This window comes from Drosophila simulans, chromosome 2L, assembly GCF_016746395.2.
Source record: "Drosophila simulans strain w501 chromosome 2L, Prin_Dsim_3.1, whole genome shotgun sequence".
NCBI classification, from domain to species: Eukaryota; Metazoa; Arthropoda; class Insecta; order Diptera; family Drosophilidae; genus Drosophila; species Drosophila simulans.
The window spans coordinates 19,109,182-19,129,895 of NC_052520.2; the positions used below are offsets into that span (position 1 = coordinate 19,109,182).

At 45.0% G+C, this 20,714-nt stretch overlaps 5 protein-coding genes across 15 annotated transcripts; 2 read left to right on the forward strand and 3 right to left on the reverse strand.

The window, feature by feature from the left end:
* Positions 1–2,207: 2,207 nt before the first annotated feature.
* Positions 2,208–4,466, forward strand: LOC6732799 (serine, glycine and glutamine-rich protein). Its single transcript, XM_002079876.4, has 4 exons — positions 2,208–2,412; positions 3,225–3,491; positions 3,558–3,695; positions 3,917–4,466. The coding sequence occupies exons 1-4, from the start codon at positions 2,340–2,342 to the stop codon at positions 4,387–4,389; spliced, it is 951 nt and encodes a 316-aa protein (XP_002079912.1). The 5' UTR covers positions 2,208–2,339; the 3' UTR covers positions 4,390–4,466.
* A 431-nt stretch (positions 4,467–4,897) lies between these two features.
* Positions 4,898–7,771, reverse strand: LOC6732800 (fibroin heavy chain). Of its 3 annotated transcripts, XM_044923915.1 has the most exons (6): positions 7,642–7,771; positions 7,175–7,187; positions 7,069–7,104; positions 5,901–6,752; positions 5,288–5,852; positions 4,898–5,173 (listed from the first exon to the last, which is right to left on the reverse strand). In XM_044923915.1, the coding sequence occupies exons 1-6, from the start codon at positions 7,688–7,690 to the stop codon at positions 5,021–5,023; spliced, it is 1,668 nt and encodes a 555-aa protein (XP_044779850.1). In that variant the 5' UTR covers positions 7,691–7,771; the 3' UTR covers positions 4,898–5,020. The 3 variants fall into 3 exon arrangements, with proteins under 3 accessions (XP_044779850.1, XP_002079913.1, XP_016025505.1); XM_002079877.2 differs by having other exon boundaries at positions 5,288–6,752; XM_016178095.2 differs by lacking the exon at positions 7,069–7,104 and having other exon boundaries at positions 5,288–6,752; positions 7,642–7,765.
* A 1,000-nt stretch (positions 7,772–8,771) lies between these two features.
* LOC6732801 (heterogeneous nuclear ribonucleoprotein A3 homolog 2) lies at positions 8,772–11,774 on the reverse strand. Of its 5 annotated transcripts, none has more exons than XM_016178090.3 (6): positions 11,634–11,774; positions 10,161–10,256; positions 9,744–9,987; positions 9,566–9,640; positions 9,246–9,477; positions 8,772–9,115 (listed from the first exon to the last, which is right to left on the reverse strand). In XM_016178090.3, exons 2-6 carry the CDS (start codon positions 10,219–10,221, stop codon positions 8,894–8,896), a joined length of 834 nt encoding a protein of 277 aa, XP_016025507.1. In that variant the 5' UTR covers positions 10,222–10,256; positions 11,634–11,774; the 3' UTR covers positions 8,772–8,893. The 5 variants fall into 5 exon arrangements, with proteins under 5 accessions (XP_016025507.1, XP_016025511.1, XP_016025510.1 ...); XM_016178094.3 differs by having other exon boundaries at positions 11,625–11,774; XM_016178093.3 differs by lacking the exon at positions 11,634–11,774 and adding an exon at positions 11,458–11,598.
* LOC6732802 (peroxisomal acyl-coenzyme A oxidase 3) lies at positions 11,684–20,057 on the reverse strand. 5 transcript variants are annotated; one of them, XM_016178087.3, is made up of 7 exons: positions 19,883–20,057; positions 16,854–16,855; positions 15,024–15,183; positions 13,762–14,685; positions 13,515–13,640; positions 13,114–13,459; positions 11,684–12,925 (listed from the first exon to the last, which is right to left on the reverse strand). In XM_016178087.3, the coding sequence occupies exons 3-7, from the start codon at positions 15,156–15,158 to the stop codon at positions 12,375–12,377; spliced, it is 2,082 nt and encodes a 693-aa protein (XP_016025515.1). In that variant the 5' UTR covers positions 15,159–15,183; positions 16,854–16,855; positions 19,883–20,057; the 3' UTR covers positions 11,684–12,374. The 5 variants fall into 5 exon arrangements, with proteins under 5 accessions (XP_016025515.1, XP_016025513.1, XP_016025512.1 ...); XM_016178085.3 differs by lacking the exon at positions 16,854–16,855 and having other exon boundaries at positions 19,897–20,057; XM_016178084.3 differs by lacking the exon at positions 16,854–16,855 and having other exon boundaries at positions 19,893–20,057.
* Positions 15,664–17,797, forward strand: LOC6732803. The gene is made up of 4 exons (XM_016180378.3): positions 15,664–16,558; positions 16,617–16,812; positions 16,871–17,363; positions 17,420–17,797. The coding sequence occupies exons 1-3, from the start codon at positions 15,772–15,774 to the stop codon at positions 17,361–17,363; spliced, it is 1,476 nt and encodes a 491-aa protein (XP_016025517.1). The 5' UTR covers positions 15,664–15,771; the 3' UTR covers positions 17,420–17,797.
* Positions 20,058–20,714: the final 657 nt, after the last annotated feature.

Consider the following 20,714-nt stretch of genomic DNA (forward strand, 5'->3'; position numbering starts at 1 on the left):
AGTATATCAAAAATCCAATTTTCATTCAACCAGCAGCCCGAAAGTATGCCTTTGTCCGAGTTTGGGTCTCCAGAGCACCAAACCCATACCCGCCAGATACAGATGCTCGAGTGTAAAAGTTTTTCTGGTCTTGAAGGGCCGGCCCATAGAATTATGCAAGCAACTCGCCGAAACGCACTTGAACTTCTCCACCGTCCAGTGCAGCACAAATGCATAGAAACAATGAACATTAAGTTGATGTAAGCAGATGCAAAACTTTATGCAAATCGTCGGCCAACAACGACACAACAACGCACAACAACGTGGCCAAGAAGCTGTCAGTCAGCCGGTTCAAATATGGGGAACTGATTCTGGCCCGGATTGGAGCCACCGAGATGGAAGTGCGCAAACACCAGCTTCAGCAAGTCAAAACGATGGAAAAACTAAAACGTACTGAGATATGTAGTTACTTTTTGATTAGCTGCATGTGAGACTCTTTGAATAGAACTTAAATTATAATAATTATGTTCAGTTAAAAAGTTTCCTGAATGTTTATTGAACCAAATCTGCATAGAACTATTTTAATAAAAAAAAGAGAAAGTTGAATTATATTTAACGTAGATTGTATTATGAGTTGTCCTTCACTCTAGAAATCTATAATTACTCATAGGTCATTTATCATTTCGGATTAGCAGCTTCGTTCGAAAACAATATACTCCTGAAAGCCTCCTGATTGCTGACTACACTCATACCTTGCAATAAAAAGGTTGACAACGAAATCCATCTGTTTAATGGGTTTGGGCCAACCCGGTGACCAAGCCCACCCACTTTGGCTTGATATGAGCGCCCTTCCCCACGTGTCCACATATATATGCCAGTCTAATCCCCGAGATTACAAAAGCCTTCCAGGGGCAAAACTATTACGCTTGATAAATTCGAGATTAAAGTGCATTTGCAGACGGGTCAGGATCTTTGGGCCGGGCCATACGATTTATGGCCATACATTTGGTGGATTTCTTCAGTTTTCTTTGGCAGGATACTCTGGCCACATCCAGAGTCCTTTTAATTATCACACGTAATGACAGCGCCAAATGCAATTGCTAATTAATTGCCCTGGACCCACTACTGTACTGGGGTGAAATTTATGGCTTATACATTTGTTTGGCCCGACATTATTATTCCGACATGTGCGGTTATGGGGAGATCTAGATCCATCTAATGCAATTTCCCCCTCCGCAGGATGTGGTTGATGCGGGGGCGTTGCTTGACAAATGAGAAAATGCTTCATTAGTGCACCACCGACGGTCTTAAGGGAGGAAAGCCCCTTGCAGATACCAATAGCAAAGGAAGTCCCCCAAAAAAGTAATCGTATTTGCCCAATAGACCTGCGAATACAACATACAACGCCATTTATTCTCAAAGCCAACTTGAACTTGAGACGCGATGAACTTCGTATTCGGTTTTCAAGCGGCTAATGACGATAATCGCTCGGTGGCTGTCAAAATTGCCGCAGAATATAATTGCCAGCTGGCCATAGAGTAGCGCTCGACGTCCCATGATTAACGATGAGAGCATTATGAAAAAGCCCAAAACACAACAAAACACGGAGGCGAGAACAAAAAACGCCAGCTGGATACAATGGAATCTCCAAGATACATACAGCGGAAACCACATCGAAACAATCACAAAAGATGCTAGCCAACCGATTAGCATCAATTACTGGAACAGGGGTACGGGGCTTTGATCTACGCATAACGCTCAGATGCATCGCGCCCCACCCACGAATGCATTCGGAACAACTCACTTCGGCCAGTCAAGATCTTATCCGCGAAGCTCTAACAAGCCGTCAACAACAAAAGCACACTGCGAGAAAATATCCTTGGAACGGGATCATTTTTATGTTTGGTTTATGTCAAGAAGTTCAACTAATTCAAAATCCTTTTTGGTCAGAAATTCAAACGCTAATGCTAATCAAAGCTAACTATACGCCCATTAGGATCTTCAATTATTAATCAATCAAAGTAATTATATCTCAGCTTCTATTTTGTAATTATAGGAACCCATCAAATCAATTAATTAGAAATTAGTTACGCATTTTTGTTTCCCGTGCAGCAGCATCAGCGGTGTCTAAAACTTAAGTAGAGTTAAAAACAAAAGCGACTTTTTTGTGCTCGCCAGCTTTGCCAGTTGATTTTAATGAATCTCCGTAGATATTTGAAATCAGCTTGCTTGTTTTGCCTCGCTTAGTTGTTTGTCGGCGGTTTTCAAGTGCGCACACAAGACGCGGCTCCATTCTCGAGATCGATTTTCGAGAAACTCCAAGGGAAATACCCATTAGAACACTCGATTCGCTGCCAACAATGAGCTCTTTCACCGCCCACCTGTTGATAGTGCTCCTCGGTGGTCTGCTGCTAACTCATCACTGCGTCCAAGGTTGTTCAAAGTAATGGGTCAGCAATCAATCAATCAATCACGCGGCGGGCGAAGAAGTTCCTCCATGAGTCAGCTGGAATTTTCGGGTTTAGATGTGGATTCGTGTCACTCGACTGCAGGGAATTCCAGTGGTGGGGGAACTACGAAATAGACAATCCTATCAGATTTGCGAGGGTGTAGTTATGTGGCAGTTTTTTAAACGCAATTAGCTTGAAGGTGCCTACACTTAAAACTAGTGTACACTCATTTAATTAGAATGAAATCCTAACTAATTCGCTTTGCAAACATAAGAGAGCATCTCCTTTTGAACTTCATACTTCACCCTAAGAATACACAAATCTCATATGGGCTTACCCCAGATTGGACTACACAAGTAATTGCAGTTGAAAGTACTCGATTCCCATCGAAGACTTGCTCCCTTTGGCCTCAGCTGGAAGCCTAATTGGTACTACCCCAGCGAAATCCGATTCTGATTGTGACTAATCCCATAATTGTGGCGCTGCCCGTGCATATTCAAGTGCAACCTCAAATCGGTCAGCGGCAGCTCAGGTTGCAGATTAGTTCAGTCGGTTGAATCGGTGCGGTGCATATCCGTAAATAAGTCAGCGTGTGCTAATTGCATCACTTGTATGCCACGGACCCGCAACACGCTCCAATTCCTCCGATTAAAGTCCGGAGGAGGTGGTCGGTCCAGGGTCCGTCCGTCCATCCGTGGTCGTGGTGTTTGCATAACTTTAATTAAATTTCTGCTAAATCTCATTTCCATGCTAAACCGAAAACAAACAACGACGCTGGCGTCGGATGGCAACCAGGTCAGGCGAGTAAAGTGTCCTCCAAGTTGGATTTCGATGAGAGCGATGGCAGCAACAATCAGAATCAGACGGGCTCACCCGGACAACCGGGACAGGCGGGCGGAACTGGCAATGGGAACTACGACCCGGGAACAGGACGAAGCCTAAGTGGTGGAGGAGGAAGTGCAGGCGGAGGCAGCGGCGGAACTTCCAGCGGGGGAAATCGCCCCAAGATCCACGGAGTACGGGTCACCGTCGATACGGGTGATGGACAGCAGCAAACGAAAGGTAATTAAATCCACTCACACCCACTACCCTCGGCGTCCCAATTAAAAAACTAAAAAACAAATATAGAGTCCAAGGAGAGCGTGGAAATTACGGATTTGGGCAAGCACAAGAAGCGCGTGGGCATCCACACGGACATCACGTTCGAAATCACCTCCGATTCGGACGGGAACGAGACCAGTTCCGCTCAGCAGCAGGGCGACAAGGGTGAGTGGCCATCGCAATCTGCTAACAAACTCACTTTCCCTCTTGAACCAATACCATCAGAAAGGGGTCAGATACTCAGAGATGTATCTTACAGCTTAAAAGTTTAATTAAAAAGAAGTACAACTACAGACAAAGCAAAACAACCCTATGAAAGAATATATGAATATATGAATGAATATGAAGTTTACTATCCCACTCTATTTTTACATAACCGCCAACAGAGGACGCCAGTGTGCCAATTTTCAAGGGTCGTGGTGGCAGCGATTCAAAGCACAAGACCCGCAAGCCATATGATCCCAAGTCGCAGTGGAATCCCAACTTCTCCGGCGAGCAGCATGGCTACCAGGGCGCCAATCGAGGTGGCTACCAGGGCTCCAATCGCGGCGACTACTATCCCCAGTACTATCCCGGCAACGTCTACACCGGTGGAAGTTCCGATGCAGGCAGCATCTACAGGAACGGCGAGACCTGGACGCACTACGTCCCGGTTTGGACCACAGAGCGGGTGCCGCAAGAGCAGGGACAGATCTATCGACGGCCCAGCTGGAAGCCCTGCTACTGCATGTCATCCACGGAGTTCAGACGCCGTCGGGATAGCAAAGCGAGAAGAGAGCAGACGGATCAGCACAAGGGTGTCATCAACAGTGGGGTTGTCCAGGTGGTGGATGGCAAGTTGGAGCGGCCTTTCTCCTGAGGAAAGCCCTCTGCACCAACCAGTTTTTACAACTTTGTAAAGCACAATTCTATTTAAAATAAAACTTTAGTTTAGTGTTTTTAGACATATCATTTTACATTTTGGCGTTATATTTCAAGCCAATTTCGCTTTTCGCTGTTAATATCATATTCCTAATTTCCATCGATAGAAAGAAAAAACTTTTATTTAAGTAAAGAAGGTAAAAAGAAAATGTTCATAAATTTCAGATTTGTTTTTGAAAAAATATACGTTTAGGATGACTAATCGAATTCTGGCAAGATCACTTGGACTACCTTATATTTTCACTAAATGTGTGACGAAATTATAACATTCACAAATTAGTTTCAGAAGATAGACAAGCACATATTTAAAGATTGTTTTCTTATCTTTGAAAATGTGTCAAATTTATATATATGCTCAGCTTTTAAATCCGTATGAAGTTATACTTTAAAAGGCCTGCAGGTATTTTGCCCTTTTTTAGGGCTTCCTGGCTTAACAAAAGATTTAATTTGACATTTAAAAAATTTATTTTACTTTCACATTATTTTACAACAACAGTGCGAGCTGAGTATTTCACTCCACTAAGAACACGACAGGCGTAAAGTTTTGGGTGCTGATTGATGTAGCCGCTTTACGAGTGAACACTGTGGGTGCCGAACTTGCCATTGTCATCGACGGAGGCTGTGACCGCATGGTATCCCGCCCGCTTGCCATTGATGTCAACACTTTCGCTCTCGCCGGTGACTAGATCCTTGTAGTTGTTGACATGGCCATTGGAATCGTACTGTTGGTACAGGAAGGGAAAAAAAGATTATTATAAAGCATACGAATAACTCAACCTCGTCATAAAGTTGATAAAGTAGAAAGTTGTTTTATATAAAAGTCAAATAAAACCCACCGAGTTCTGGGAAGACCACTTGGACTGCTTCTCCCACTGCTTGGAACGGTAGCCACTGCCCAAGTTTCCGGCTCCTGCTGATAATCCGGCCCCAACGTTGCCAGCTCCGACCACTTGACCACTCTGTGCCGCGTTCAGTCCAAGTCCCAAGTTCTGCTGTCCGCTTAACAGGGATCCGCTGAGCAGCGACTGCTGTCCGCCAACCTGTCCGCTCAGCAGAGATCCTTGGCTGCCGCCCAGCAGAGATCCACTCAGTAGAGCTGCACTGTTGCCGGTGCTGGCGGAGTTCAGGGAGCTGGCAGAGTTCAACGAGCTAGCAGAGTTGAATCCAAACTGGGAGCCAGAGTTGAAGGCGGAGTTGTAGCCAGAGTTAAAGCCACCTTGTGAGCCGGCGGCGTAGCCACTTCCAGCTTGCACCTGGTTGGCGGATGCGGCTTGGGAGGCAGCCTGCTGGCGGGCAACTTGCTGGGTTTGGCTGAGCAGCTGGCCCAGCTGGCTGTTCTGCTGGAAGTTCTGGCCAAAGGAACTGCCAAACTGAGAGTTGAAGGCGGCATTGCTGCCGAAGTTGGAGGCGGTGTTGCTGCCGAAGTTGGTGGCGGCATTGCTGCCGAAGGTGGAGGCGGCATTCGATCCGTAGGTTAAACGGCTGCTGGCAACTGGCTGAACCAGCTGTGGTGCGGACGCAGTGGTGGTCACCTTTCGCTGATAGTAGTGTGCGGTTTGAACTGGGACCGTCTGCGTCACCTGGGTCTGGGTAGGCTGCTCGACAATACGCTCCTCGTGATGGACGTAACGCTGGGAGCCACCGGGAATGGTGTAGACCACCTGTTGCGGGGTGGACACAATCTTCTCGTGCCTGTAATACTCGGAAGTGGGGGCGGACTGCACGGTTTGAACTCCGCTGAGCAGCTGAGCACTGGAGTCGACGGCGTTCACGCCACCAAAGTCGACCTTGTTGCCGGCATTGGCGTTCTCAGCGAACTCCACATTGCTGCCCACCTGGTGGGCGGCGGTGCTGCCGAAGTTGGAGGCGGAGCTGGTCTGGAAGGCGGCGTTGGTGGAGAAGGAGCTGCCGAAGGAGGCGGCATTCTGGGCACCAAAGGAGGCAGCATTCTGGGCGCCAAAGCCTGCGGTATTCTGGGCGCCAAAGGAGGCAGCATTCTGTCCGCCAAAACCGGAGGCAAAGTTAGAGCCAAAGGAATTTCCAACCCCAGCACCAATGGTGTTAGTACCAGCAGCACCACCCAAAGTCTCAACGGCACCACCTAATCCGCCAGCGGAGGCACCTTCGGCGGATTCAGTCGCACCCACGGAGTCGTAGGAGCTCTCCAGTTTTCCCAGAGAGGAGCCTTCAACCTGACCGGAGGCGCCATCGAAGCCAGCTCCAAAGCCACCGCTATAGCCTCCTCCGTAGCCGGCGTTCTTGCGAGCCTGCTCCACCGCCTGCCCGTGGGTACTGTAGTGGCTGAGGATTGAGGCAATTAACTTAATAAAATTCGTTCCGAAAGAGGAAGATTGTCATTGGATTGTCAAGGATCTCAGAATCAACAATTATAAATTATAAAATCAACACAAAAGAGAAAACACAAATTTAGTTCATCAATGATCCAATTTTTGTGGTGCTAACTCAAGCTATATTTTCGTATTTCTTTGTTGATTCTTGACCTATTTTTCTAAAATTAAAATTTAAAATTTTGAAGTACCATGTCAGCCAATGGGGATATTTCAATTTTCTCGATTCAGAAAAGAAAGATCTTTAACATTTGCAACAAGGCACTTACCGAGAGTGGAAACTGTCGCGTTTGGTTCTCGCCAAACTTTTCGATTTTTAAATTGAAAACAAACCATTAGATTATATATTAAATGAGGCACTTTAAATCAAATTACCTTTGTTGGAAATCTGTAATTATAAAAAGAGAGAAATGTATTAGTTAACGTACGCAAGATGATTTAAAAATCCCATTTAATCAAAACCTAAGTACAAAAGAAAGCCTTTTACTTTTATCACTTTAAGTTTTTCGTTTACAGAGTTTTCTCATTCACTTTAAAACAGTTTTATTTCCTTAGAGTTGAGTTTTTTATTTATTTTGTTTGTTACATCACTATTCAAAAAGTATGTTTCGTTAGGTTTACAATCTCTTATCGCCACACGCGCCATAAATTACACAATTTCCCAGGGTGTTGTGTAAATATTTCATTCAGGAAAAACCCAAGTGCCACTGACGACACTCTGATCCACAAGTGCTGATAGGCAGCCTCAAAACACTTGGATGAGATCGCCAGGACCAAGCCGGCACAGTTTACATCTTAGGTGTAATTTTCTGGACTAGCAGATATTGGGAACAGTGCACTACCTCCACAGACCACACCCAGGCAAAGGGCCAAAACCAGCAGCTTATTCATTTTGGCAATTCGTGTTAGCTCTTGACCGAAAAATACGTTCGACACTCGCGATTTAAATTGTACTAATGCAATCGAGCGAAGGGAGCTCCGCTTTAAAGCCTCAGACGGCGGTGATAAGAGCCACTTATGTATAACTCAGTCTTGAACTGATTGATTTCTGACCTAGAGAGAATGCCACTGATAGTACACGTAGAATTGGAGCTCGCAATTGGTGCAGAAAGCCGCGAGTGATGAAAGTTAATTGCGACATCATCGCCCTATATAGAATATTTTTCATATTCGGCTTTGATGATCGGCGGGGAACCTTGCTCAAGAAATACCCAGTATATAGTTGCCATGTACGTCTGCCGACATTATCACTTTTGCGATTAATTACATATATGTGTACAAATTATGTTTATAGGTGGAATCCAATGCTAATGAGCTCCCATTGAACTTAGAAAAATCTGCGAGCAAGGTGAAGGAATATATAGAAAAAACCTTGAGCTCCAAAATAAATTCAGGAAGTACTAACATTTCCCTTGTTGAATTAGCTAGTCTTATCAAGACCTTTTTAAACCATAATGCGTCTTACTAATTTGTAAAAAGTACAAAAACCAGACACTATTTTAAAACTGAGAAGAGGTTATTGGTTATGGTGGGTTTTCCAATATTTCGTAAAGAGATATTTCGTTTAAGTGAGAAATTGATAATACCATAGCTTAATTGTGTTAATTTCACAATTTTTGGGGACATGTCTCTAGCTCCACTTAAGCTTGAATAAAGAAAACGATCTTGAAATTTAGCCATTTTATAAAGAATCAATTTCAATGAGATAGATCACTTCCGGTCACCTTTGATACGCCCATCCGTCCAATACAAAACGAAAACATTGAAACAAAATAAGTAAATCTAATCTTGCAAATACTAAACATTTATATACCTATCAATGCCAACAGCAACGTCAAAATCAAGGTCAATATATAAATGTATATATATACAAATTTGCATTTTTTTTAGCGTAAGTCAGAAAGGGAGAACGAAACTTTCTAATTAAAGAAAGCTTCGCTACAAGTCCCAACCGATAAGAAAGTCCGCCAACTTGACAATAAAATACACGTATATTATTTATATATTTTATACATATTCAATGGGAGCGGCTTGCTTTGTCGGACCGGAGTAAGTGTTAGCCTAGCCACCAGTGGAGGGTCTCCGCCGATCTTCCTAGGAGTGCACCGAATACGAGGTGATCTTTCCGTTGTCGTTCACCGTGGTCTGGGCACCACGTCGACTGGTTCCGTCTCCGTTGCTGTGGCTGAAGGACGAGACCGAGACGCCCTTGTAGCCACCGCCGCCGCCACCACCTCCTCCGGAGCTGCTGGAGCTGGAGAACGAGGATCCACCACCGCTTCCGCCGCCAAAGCGATTCACAATGTTGGGAGAGGCCTGGGAAAATTAAAATTCCTATTAGTTAAAGCAGTCATTTAAATGTTTTCATATTATTTTAATAACTTTTAAGTATTCACAGATAAAACAGATACTTTAAATGCACGTTGGAGGTACTTGGATTTCTTACCGGATTGGATGGGCTAATATAGGCCGTCTGGCGATAGCCATTGGAACCGATGGATCCGGATGCCGAGGCATAGCTGGGTGCATAGCGATGTGAGTTGTAGGATCCCGATCCAGATCCAGACCCGGATCCAGAGCTAGAGCTAGAGCTGGAGCTGGAGCCTCCTCTGTACCGATTCTGGCGCACTAGATTGTCGTGGTAAGCCTGCTGAGCGGCGATCTGTTGCTGGATGCGACTGCGCAGAAAAGGACATTAGAATATGGAAAACCATTCCGTACTAAATTAGTATTGGGATTAGTTAAGGACTAGCTACTTGTATTTACATATCGTTGTCGTCGACAAGAGAAGCATCCGCGGATGCATAAGCGTTGCCAGCCGTGGCCAGACCAGTTATAGCTCTACAAGAACAGATATATTCAAGCGTTAGGTTTACCCTTAGCCCGCCGTATCACTACCCAAGGAACCCAGACAATTTATCCCCGGGATAAGATCGATGCTCACTGTTGGTTGGCGAAGTTCTGGGCCAAAATATGGTTCGTCAGCTGCTGGTGGAAGAGATACGGATCGATGATGCCAAAGTTGGGTGAGGTGCCGCCATAGTCATCGTAATCGTAGTAGCCACCACCACCACCCCCACCGGTACCCACATAGCTGCTGTGTCCACCGGCTCCTCCTCCACTACTGGCATACCCTCCGGCGTAACCGCCGGCATATGCTCGTCGTCTGCGGGTCGGACCCGTTTTTGCTGAAATGGAAAACATCATGTGGATAATAAAAATATAGTTTGCTTAGTATTATTGTTACTCGTTGCTCGTAGAGGAAGAGTGTATACTAGAACTATATATAGGTTGTATATATTCATTAGACTATTATATTTATCATTGCGGAAGTTAGGTGCACATTAGTGGGTTCTCTTACCTCCCGATGACTCTTCGTTCAGAGCACTCATCACCACACAAATAAGTAGAACCTTCCACATATTTTTAGCTGGGCATTTGCGATTGGACTTTGGAGCTGGGGGTGTAAAGAATAAAACAATGGAATCATTAAGAACTGGTTTGGAAATTAGTGTAAGGAGAACTTGTTTGCGAAACGATGCATATTTTGAAGCCTATGAAATTTAATGTCTTTAAACGGAAGCGCGAGTTGATTGCCTGACATATAGACGTCTAGATGGCTTAGTTGGCTTATATAAGATCCCATCTAGAGGTGGCCCAGCAGCATCTGCTCACAACTGGGAGCTGCTGCCTCATTGCCTCATTGTTGCCCGATACTTTCACAGCCATTGTCATTAGCCGCTCGGGGCAGAATCCATAAATCCGCTTGCACAAGCCGGTAATATGCGCGAATGTAACGTGCGGAATAGGGGATGCACTGCCGCCAGTAATCGATTCTTGGATGCCTGGGCGAGGGTCATTGGCTTCACTGCCTCCCCGCTCAACTGGACACGAAGCTAAAGCCTCATAGGCGGCAATTACAACCAATTCATATATATTTCTCTGGCCCAACCCACAACTAATTGCCCGTACACGATTTTCCCATAATGAATTGGCGAAAGAAATCAGAATCGGAGGCACGGTTAGGGGGAGGAAGGCCTGGCCATCCGCATCGAAAACAAAAAACCCCAAAATGTAAATTAATGGATCTCCATATGACTGTGTATATTATTGACTCAATTCGGCGGTTGCTCGTCTGCCAAACGAGAGAAAAAGAGAAGAACGAACCGGTTCTCACTAATTTGCTCGGAGTTTAGAAATGTATATTGAATATATATATTTTGTTTTGTTTTGTTATATTATTTTGATTTCCCCCATTTGCCACCAGCCATATGTAGTATATTTTCGATGCGCCATTTATATTCCAATCTGTCAACGTTTCGCTTATTCATTTCTTACAGAAGTTTATTAAGTTGGCATTAAGAGCGGGGATTTTTGTTCCCAACAATTGGTGCGCGATCTAATTGAATAACTTAAAGGCTGAGCAACCGGTCTGAAGATGATTTATAATTTTTGTTAATACACCAAAATATTAACAATTAACAGCTTTGTGCACGGCTCGCTTGAAACAAAGGAACTCGACTGAGTAGCACTCCCGATGAACGAACGTGTTTTGTCATTTCGCCCCTGACTTTGATGATCACCGAATGGTTGAGCTCGCGTACAACATCATTAGAATCTCGCTGATAAGAGCGACTAATATTGGAAACACTACATACACTTTCCAGTACGGAACCAAAACTGCGCAACGAATTGGCAAAACTATCGATGTTATATGGCCGTGATCGCCGATCGCCGGGAGAGGGGATCGATTTCCATATAGATAGAGATAGAGAGTCCCACCGCAAGATAGAGATACACAAACAAACACTGCGAACTCACTCACTTGACTCACTTGATTTGTTTATGATTCGGCGGTAGGTTCTTGACCAGTTTTTGTTTTTCGATTTCGATTTCGGATTCGGACTGGGATTCTCTCGCACTCGCCGATCTTCTGCACCGATCGACAACTGGGCAACGTCTGAGTCGGAACAGGTGGGCTCAGGTCCTCTTATAAACGATCGGACACCTGCGGACTGCCCACGAAGTTGATGACGAGACGCCTAGAGAGTGGAAACGCTTACCGAATCACTCGAATCGGGGATTTATTATAAGATCTTATAACTGGGATGCTCGCTAGCTGAATGATTATAACAAAGAGAAATTACTTTAATTTTTACTTCATTTATGAAATCATAACTTTTTATGCAAGGCTTAACCAGTTTTTTTATTACTTTTCTATATCATATCCCAACCATTTAGGACAAAATTTGATATATTTATAGATACAACATTGTAACGCAAAATGATTCAATATTTATTTAACTCGCTTATATACATATATATTTTCATATCAACTTTAATCGTAGTCTAGTAACAGTTTCATCTTAAAGTACTCGAATGTGTGTTATAGTTGGTACATGATCAAAAAAAACGTTTCACTGGTATCAATGCGAATGTAGTTGGCCATTATACCTGATTATCGAGAGGCAACACCAATTCCAATTTAACTTGGCTTACTACGCGCCAAGCGAACGCTTCAGTATCGAAGTCAGGCACTTGGTAACTAGGTGGTAATCCCCGGTGGTAATCCTCCTCAAAGCTTGGACTGGGCCTGCGGAATGATTACGTCACGCCACCAGGAGGGTCGCTGGAACGCCCCCTCGTTGGTCATAAATTCGTTCTGCAAGTTCTCATAGAGGAGTCCATCCGCCCGGGCGATGACCGAATTCAGTGCGAAGTCGGGCGGCGAAATGGCATCCGCTACGCTCACCGCCACGTCCTTCAGTTTCAGGCAGCTGTCCAGCAGCAGTTGACGCACTGCAGCCGAGAAATCCCGGCCAGCCGCAAAGCCACCCACATAGAAGGTGGTCATGTGCTTCTCCAGCAGCCACATGGCATACACGTCGAACAGCAGGCGAAGTACGGATGCATATGGCGCCTCCACCGTCAGTGTACTAACGTGGTCCACATAGCGCGTCAGAGCATAGTACTCCGCGTAGGCCAGGGACAGTTCGCGTGCTCCGGCCACCTGGGAGTTGTTTCTCGCCTCGAACTTACTGCTGCCCGCCGCCAGCTGACCCTCGATGTGAGCTGTGGTCTTGGCCATCAGGTGACACAGCAGCCACTCGTAGCACCTAAGGGAGACTGAAGGAAAACGAACTCATTAATCAAACATGAATATAGTAATTAATATAGTAACCACAAATATCGGAAATAGCTCATAAATCTCTATCTGATACTTTTAGATACTTTTTCTATCTATAAAAGACATTTACAACTAAAAATAAGTAGGTACTATCCCTAAATCCCTATTTAAACATTTATCTACTTACACTGCCAGCTGGCTATTGGAGTTTTCTGCACCAAGGACGCGTAGTTGAGAGCCAGCAACTCGCTTCGGCGCTCGAGGAACTTCACACTGCCAATGGGTGTCTCCAGTTCCTTGGCGCTCCACTGGCGAAGCAGCCAGTTGGAGGCCTGTTGACCTAGGACGTTGTTATCGCCCTCATAGGTGCACAGTGGATCGTGGTCGGTGCGCATCTGGCCGAGCTTAGCTGCTGCCAGATAGCCATGTCCTCCGCAGGCCTCTCGCGCTTCCTGGATGGCATCCCGCGCTGCCCAGGTGATCAAAGGTTTCGACGACGAGATCAGCGCATGGATCTCCGCAGCGTTCTGGGTCTAAAATATTGTTTTCATTAGATGTGTTATTAGCTACGATATAAAGATAACCCACCAGAACATCAAATCCATTGGAATCCGCCTGGGAACGCGCTATGATCTCCATATAGGTGATTGTCAGCTCTTCGGTGGCGATTTTTTGAACGCAGGCAGCAGCCAGATAGGGAAAGATGCGATATTGCTGGAAATTTATTAATAAAATTAAGAATATATAAGGAAATTAAATAAATGCTGCCAAATGAATAATGAGCACTCTGGTTAAGATAATCCAACTAATTCAAATGGCAATTTACTCCACTTACATGCAGTTGATACTCCAGAATGGCCATTTCCTCGCCCTGACGCTCCGGGCCAAATTGCTTCCTCACTGCGGAGTAACGAACTGCGATTACGGCGGCACTGCACAGAGTATTGGCCGATTCCTGCATTATGCCAATGCGTCCGGCGGAGAAGCTCTCGAGTGCAGCCCCAAGGACTTTTCCGGGTTCGGTGAACACACTTTCGTAAACGCCCTCCGGAGTGACGTCACTGGTGCGATTGAGGAGGTTGTGCCGGGGAATTCGATAGTTGGTGAACACCACAAATCCGTTGTCAATGCCATTCAGGCCACACTTCTCCCCAATATCGCCGACCAGAACTCCCGGATATGAGAGCAGTGTCTTGGGATCGCGAATGGGAATCAGGAAGCCGTGGAGCCCATGATTCTGGCCATCAGCTGTGTAGAGATTGGCAAAAGTCATGGCCACCGTGGCCGTTTTACCCAGATTTCCCACCCAACACTTGGCCGCCTCGAAGTCCGGCGTATTGATCACAAACTCCTGGGTGGTCGGATCATAGGTGGCTGTTGTCCGTATGCTCTTCGTATTGCTGCCATGCGACAGCTCCGTGATGGCCAGGCAGGTGATCACCTCCCGATTCCAGGCTGCCTCGATATATTTCTGGTGCTTCTCGGTTCCCATGGCACGGATGGCATTGTTGAATAGGCCCACGCCCAGGGCTATCTTCACCGACAAACTGGGCGAGTAGCAGGCCAACGCCTCGTTGATGTACATCAGATACTTCGTTTTGGCCGAGAAGCTCAGGCTCTCAATCTCTTTGGGCACCAGGTCCAGGTGCTTCATGCGATTCACCTGCATAGCGCACAGACGCTTCTGCTCGTCCATGGGCAGTGTGCGGGATGGGTGGGCAAAAAGGGGGTCATTCTCCAGGCGACGCCACACTTTGTACTACGAAAAAGTGACATATTAATAAATTAAATATTTAAATAAAAAAACCTTTTTAAACTATAATCCAAAGTAAAAGTTTATATTTATAACGCACAATAAAAATGAACATTTTACTTCTCGTGTTTTTAAGGCTTTATAAACCACAATAAGCTAAAATTTTAATTTAAATCGTGAATCGTATGTAACAACTACTTATTGGATAATGTCATCAATTTACTTTCGAGACTCTTAAGACGTTAGCCATAATTCAGCGATTTGATAAGCTGTCACGTAAGTCACACAAGCCGTATAAATATATTCCAGCACGTTATCTTTCTAAGAGATAGCCATCCACTTACCTTAATTCGCAATCCCTGCTCCTTCTCGAATATCAGTCGCAATCGCTTCCAGTCGAAGTTGGCCCTCTTTCTGTAAACGGCCAATGGTCCACCGCTGGGAAGATCGGGAATAAAGCTTGTGTCCTCGCTGGCCATTGCGTGATTTTGTTTGATTTGATTTCTTGAAGAAGAAAGGAAATGGCAATGTTATCGGATCAGTGGAGCTGTTGACGACCAAGAGGCTATAGAACGACTGCGATCTAAGCCAAACGCTTAAATGGCCAAAACCAACCAGTTGTCTAGTCAGTCAACAAGTGGGGCACTCGAACTGTTTTATCTGCAAGCGTGCAAGCGACTGAAGCCGTAGAAAGGAAAACCCTCAAGAGGGGTTGGTTTTGAAGCCATTGTTGGCCAGCTAAACAGTTTAGCATTCACTGTACTCAGCTGTTCTCATCATCATATGCACAGAGAGAAGTTTCAAACCAATGGGAATAGGCTTAGTCAAGTTCTGCGCCCAAAATGAGAACAGAATATAACAGAATAATTGTTTTTAAAACTTTATGTTCAATTGAATGTGGTTCGCAATATATTGCTATTAAATTAATTGCTTAAATATGACCAAGCTACTTTAGTTATTAGCAGCAACTCTAACAAGAGATTACTTAGTCGTCATAAGCAAACTATTAAATATACTTCAAAGTATAACTGCCACAAAACTAAATTGAAAATTTATACATTTAATGCATCACTTTTAACCTGATCCAAGGTCATGTCCTTGGAGTGGCAAAATGAGGTGGTGCGCATTACGCGCCAAGTGAAGCGCAATCTACCCCACCGAAATTTCCGAGAGATTAACTTTGATCGCGAGACCATAAGGCAAGGAATAACCCCCCTGACCTATGATGAGGCGCGCCGACTTAAGGGACCAGTTTTCGAGGCTCTGGAGGATGAGTTGCGCCGGGCAGGATGCACCATGCTGCCGGAGTTCCTCCACTGCCTGGCCACCAAGGAGAATGCACTTTTCGAGAGCCTAAATATCCGGGAACGGCTATCCGATGACTCGGAATTGCTCTACGGAATGGTAGATCGACTCCGCGATGCCGAACTGGCCGTTTGTCTGCACAAGCAACGGGGACTGAAACAGTGTTTTGGCCTATTCTTTGAGACCATGCAGCTGCTGGAGCCGTATCGTCAGAAATACGCATACGCCCTGGTGGCCCTCAATGAGCACATCATCTCGCTGTGCCGCAACATTGCCGGCCAGGAACGGGATGCCGCCGAGTACATATCCCGCATCTACTACATCTATTCCTTGTACCTGGTGAACACGGGACAGCGTACCTCGGCCATCAATTTCCTACAAATTGCCATGGATCTGGTGCGCGGTCACGTGTGGACCGCCGAGGTGGGAATGCCCGCAGGCAGTCTCACGCTCCACGAGCTGGTGGCCCAGAATCTCGCCAGGCAGCTCCTCATCCAGGGCAAGTCCATTGTGCGCCAGCATCCCGAGGATGCGGTGGCCATGGCCCGTCGAGCCACTGTCCTAATAGCAGAAAGTAGGGACTATTCTTGATGCCTCTTAGGCCTTATTAATGGTTAATGCTCCTCTTTCAGTTGGCAGGGATAAGAACATGGAGATTTTCTGCGACACTTTTCTGGAGCGTGCCTATTTTCTTATGGAGATCGGTAACTTTAACTCGGCGCAGCAGTGCCTGGAGCAGATCAAAACCCAGATCCTGGCCTGTACCGAATACCGATTCGTTAAGCTCAACATCAAGTACTACCTGATCCAAGGGCAATGTTCCGAGATGTAAGTAGATCCTATTATTGAATCCTTCAAAATTGCATAACTCCTTTTTAACCGAAAGTTTTGAGCACGTGGAGAAGGCCATTTCGTGTTACAAGCGAGCTCTTCGCCTATCCCGACTTTATACACACCGCGATTTGGAGGCAGAGATACTTTTGCATCTGGGAAAGATATTTGCCAAGGACACACAGATGACCAGTATCGCTAAGAAATGCTATGAGCATGCCAAGCGCATCTACGTGGACTTTAACGATCTGCACAGCCGCAAGATGGCCAACTATCTGCAGGCCAAGTTAATGGCGGATGAAATCACACCACTTTACATGGCCATGCTCAAGTCTTCTACCACTCGCTATTGCGCCTTTTTCAACCTGCGTCAGTGGAAGAACCGCTGTCGTCCTTTTTGGAAGCGACTGGGTGACGAGATCATCAAGCAGGAAACGGATAGCATCTACTGTCTGCTGGATGAGGAGAAGGAGGATCCTGGTCACGATGTGGCTCCCTACGACGATATCGATCTCAAGACATTCAAACTGGCTGAGGGAGACATCTAAGTTAGCTCTATTCTTGGGAAAAGTTTATTGATTACTGCTCCTGATATTTCTTTTAGGCAATAACCCAAAATTTTCAGAACGGGCTTTTAAGTTGGATCGAATAACAGGTTGTTTTTCTTTCACTTATTGAGCTGGCTGCCGTAAACACACATTCTATTTACCCTATGACTAAAATTATTGACACGCATCAGAGTTGTGGAATCCCCTCGTTCAAGTACTGCCATAAACGGCCGAGTGTATAAATATATCGTTGATTATCAATTCTTGAGGGTAATGCAAGAATTTATTGACTCCCGAAGTCTGAGTTATTTGATCACGCATTCGGCTGCAATGCCTTAATGTCTGAATGAAAAATATAACTACCTGAGCTGAAGACCACCCAGACTTTCAATTACCCAGAAGCAGCGAACATGAATCGATCATGCGGAAATATAGTAACATCAAAGGTGAATACGATCAATACGGATAATCTATAAATAATTGTGAAGTGGCATACAATTCCTTATAGGTGATATAGTTATATCAGTTTACCGCCTTATCTTTATACTTGATTATGCGTCAACATTAGGTGGGTGGACTTTGATTTGTCCACTTTTTGGTTCTGAGAAATCACTTATATTTGATAAGGGAAAGTACGAATTGTCTAGTAACGGATACCGATATCACCTTTTAAAATTCATTTGTCATTAACAACAACATAAGTGTGTACACTTAATTAAGAAAGATATATTTGCAAATAAGGGTTATTAATTAAGCGGATTCTTTAGAAAAAGATGATAACGCAATAAATCTTTTATATTCATAAAATGTTGCGGTTTGGTAGCATATTTCGTTTGCACTCAAAATAAAAGCGTATGGTCGAATCGGTATCAACCTCCAGCTAATTATAACAATTAGCAGTAATTAACCGGCAACGCGGCCGTCGCAGTGATAAGTTCTTATTGTCTAGGTTCGGGAACTTTTCGTTGACGAAATGAGCAATCGGCAGTAAACCAGTTTATATGGGTTTCTCAGAATGTTTAGTGCTACACTTAATTAGCACGACTCAATCTTCAGTTCGCAATCTCGGTTATGTACTCGCACCCAAAAGTCGCCGCAATCTAAATTTTGCGCAATCACGAGGAAACCACGCTCCACTCGCATTTGTTTGCTTGCACTCGCTCGACAATTTAAGAGAACGATGTTGCGGCGCTTTGAAAAAGTAAATAAGTTAGAATTTTTAAGCGGAAATGGAAGTCGATAACCCTAAAAAAGGGGCGTGCGTAAGTCGCATGAAACAGAAATTATGAATGTGCTTAGTGTGCGGCATACATATGAATGTATGGAAATCCAAACAAACCCAGAAACTGCGATGAAGAAACCCCAAACTGATAAAGTTGCGATGGTTGGAGCAGCACTGAACAGCTGGCCGGCCAAGTGGCGGCAAAACTTTTGGCTTACGTGATAAGCCGGGTAGAAATTTGTGGCCAGGTGAGGATGTAATGAGCGAAACCCATTAGTCCACCCAATCGCCATTGCGTGCCGATCGAAATTGTCACAATTTGTTGAACAACCAACCGCTTTTGATGGGGGTGCTGTTGTGAGTCAGCCTTGAACATGAAAATAGCCGTCGTTTATTTGTTTGTATCTACATATGTATTTATGATGTACTCCCTTTGAATCAATCAAATTGGGCTTGGGCGACCCGGGTGACTTTTAAATGAATTACAATGCAAAGTGCAGCGGCTAATTTCACTCTTATTTACACACTTCCCAGACAAATTAGCGCACAATCAACACTCCGACACAGAGGGCCCTCCATTGTGGCCAAATCAAGCCCAATTGAGGCTGATATCACGTACAGTGAAAGCCTTTCTTGATGAACTGAAGACTGCAATTGATCTTTGAACACAACTTAACATCGAATGTCCCAATGACAATAAAGTTTTATAATAAACTTAGTAGTATAATATTTGTTTTGACGGGAATGTACGTTATAGAATATCACAAATGGCACTATAAACAGAAAGGGGAATAACTTCACTCACTGTTTGGTTATTATCTTTAAACAATGTTTAATTTTACGAACTTGATAACCACTCATATAGGGGCTATAAGCAGCCCGCCTTTAACGGGAATGTCACTAGAGCTTTCACTGTACCGCCAGCACACCCTGTACGCGAGCGAATTGTTTGGCTAAGAAGGACTCGGTTTCAGTTTGCCTTCTCCCTTCTATTACATCACCGCGAAAACAACAAGTAGGTAGAAACGGTTTGGGCTTGGGGCGGCAGAAAGAGAGATAGAGAGAGAGGGAGAGAGAGTGTTGAAAAGAATTGGAGTTGGAAAATTTGGGTCTGGGCCACGTGAGAGATGCTCTCGATGCATCTGTGTGCGAGCCGCCAACCTGTAGCGCTTCCTTGGGCCCGCCCTTATTGTTGTATTCTCCCGATGGAATTTCGTTATGAGCAGATACGAAAATGGAACACTTTTGACCAGCTGAGCTCACAAGACCAGGGCAATTAATCCAAATTTATACATACTCGTACACACCCACCAACGCGGAATTTAAACAGCAGCAACAACACCAACCGGCACACGACCGTCGAGAGAACTGAGAATCGAACCGGGCAGCGAGAAGGAACTGGAGAATTGGGGAAAAAACGAACCGACACGGCCAACTGATGGGAAGTGAATGAGCGGAGCAGAGCGAGAATAACGCCGCCTGATTCACAGCAATACCAATAGTATGGGAACCCTACGGTCTTTCATAGGGGCGAGTCCCACATGCACAGGGAGAAAAAAGAACAGATGGTTATCGAAACTGACAGTTTTTAATCTACCAGATGCAGCCTACCTCTTCCCACGAAACAGGTTAACAGAAAAATGTTTGTATATAATCCATAGTTAGTATTATACGTTATTCCAAGTATTTCGTTGTTTTCTTTTACTCTTGATATGTTTTCTCTCTGTGTACTCCATGCCCTCTCTCTTTTGGGGATGTATGCTGAATAGCATTAGTGGGCGGGGGTCGTGGTGGGGTGTGGGAAGTGGGTCGATGAGAGCTGGCCCAGGTTCTTCTTCTTCCTCTAATTCTGCCTCAATGTCAAGTGCCTGTTGCCAGAGCGAGAAGGCAACACAGCAGTTGTTAACCGGCCGGCATCGTTATACAGTTGTGTGGGTGAGTACGCATCCACGAGATTCGGATAAAGAGAGCGGCAGAGATGCGAATGGCAATGCGCGATACGAGATACGAGATACGGAAACGAAACATTTTCAGCTAAATGAAATTTATTGGAATTTTATGCTTTTTGGTAATATTTTAGATACTCCTCTTTTTGGGAGTTTATCTTGGAAATCTGTAATGTGTTGATG

Excerpts from the sequence above, each read along its gene's own strand:
- LOC6732801 (XM_016178090.3), bottom strand. The coding sequence starts at position 10,221 with ATGTGGAAGGTTCTACTTATTTGTGTGGTGATGAGTGCTCTGAACGAA. Across the intron at positions 9,988-10,160 it reads GAACGAAGAGTCATCGGGAG|CAAAAACGGGTCCGACCCGC; the intron begins GTAAGAGAACCC and ends TTTCCATTTCAG. Across the intron at positions 9,478-9,565 it reads CTTGTCGACGACAACGATAT|TCGCATCCAGCAACAGATCG; the intron begins GTAAATACAAGT and ends TTTTCTGCGCAG.
- LOC6732800 (XM_002079877.2), bottom strand. The coding sequence starts at position 7,690 with ATGAATAAGCTGCTGGTTTTGGCCCTTTGCCTGGGTGTGGTCTGTGGA. Across the intron at positions 6,753-7,068 it reads CGCGACAGTTTCCACTCTCG|CCACTACAGTACCCACGGGC; the intron begins GTAAGTGCCTTG and ends CTCAATCCTCAG. Across the intron at positions 5,174-5,287 it reads AGTGGTCTTCCCAGAACTCG|TACGATTCCAATGGCCATGT; the intron begins GTGGGTTTTATT and ends CTGTACCAACAG.
- LOC6732799 (XM_002079876.4), top strand. The coding sequence starts at position 2,340 with ATGAGCTCTTTCACCGCCCACCTGTTGATAGTGCTCCTCGGTGGTCTG. Across the intron at positions 2,413-3,224 it reads AACTCATCACTGCGTCCAAG|GTCAGGCGAGTAAAGTGTCC; the intron begins GTTGTTCAAAGT and ends GATGGCAACCAG. Across the intron at positions 3,492-3,557 it reads TGGACAGCAGCAAACGAAAG|AGTCCAAGGAGAGCGTGGAA; the intron begins GTAATTAAATCC and ends AAACAAATATAG.
- LOC6732803 (XM_016180378.3), top strand. The coding sequence starts at position 15,772 with ATGTCCTTGGAGTGGCAAAATGAGGTGGTGCGCATTACGCGCCAAGTG. Across the intron at positions 16,559-16,616 it reads CACTGTCCTAATAGCAGAAA|TTGGCAGGGATAAGAACATG; the intron begins GTAGGGACTATT and ends CTCCTCTTTCAG. Across the intron at positions 16,813-16,870 it reads CAAGGGCAATGTTCCGAGAT|TTTTGAGCACGTGGAGAAGG; the intron begins GTAAGTAGATCC and ends TTTAACCGAAAG.
- LOC6732802 (XM_016178085.3), bottom strand. The coding sequence starts at position 15,158 with ATGGCCAGCGAGGACACAAGCTTTATTCCCGATCTTCCCAGCGGTGGA. Across the intron at positions 14,686-15,023 it reads AGCAGGGATTGCGAATTAAG|TACAAAGTGTGGCGTCGCCT; the intron begins GTAAGTGGATGG and ends ACTTTTTCGTAG. Across the intron at positions 13,641-13,761 it reads TTCTGGAGTATCAACTGCAT|CAATATCGCATCTTTCCCTA; the intron begins GTAAGTGGAGTA and ends ATAAATTTCCAG.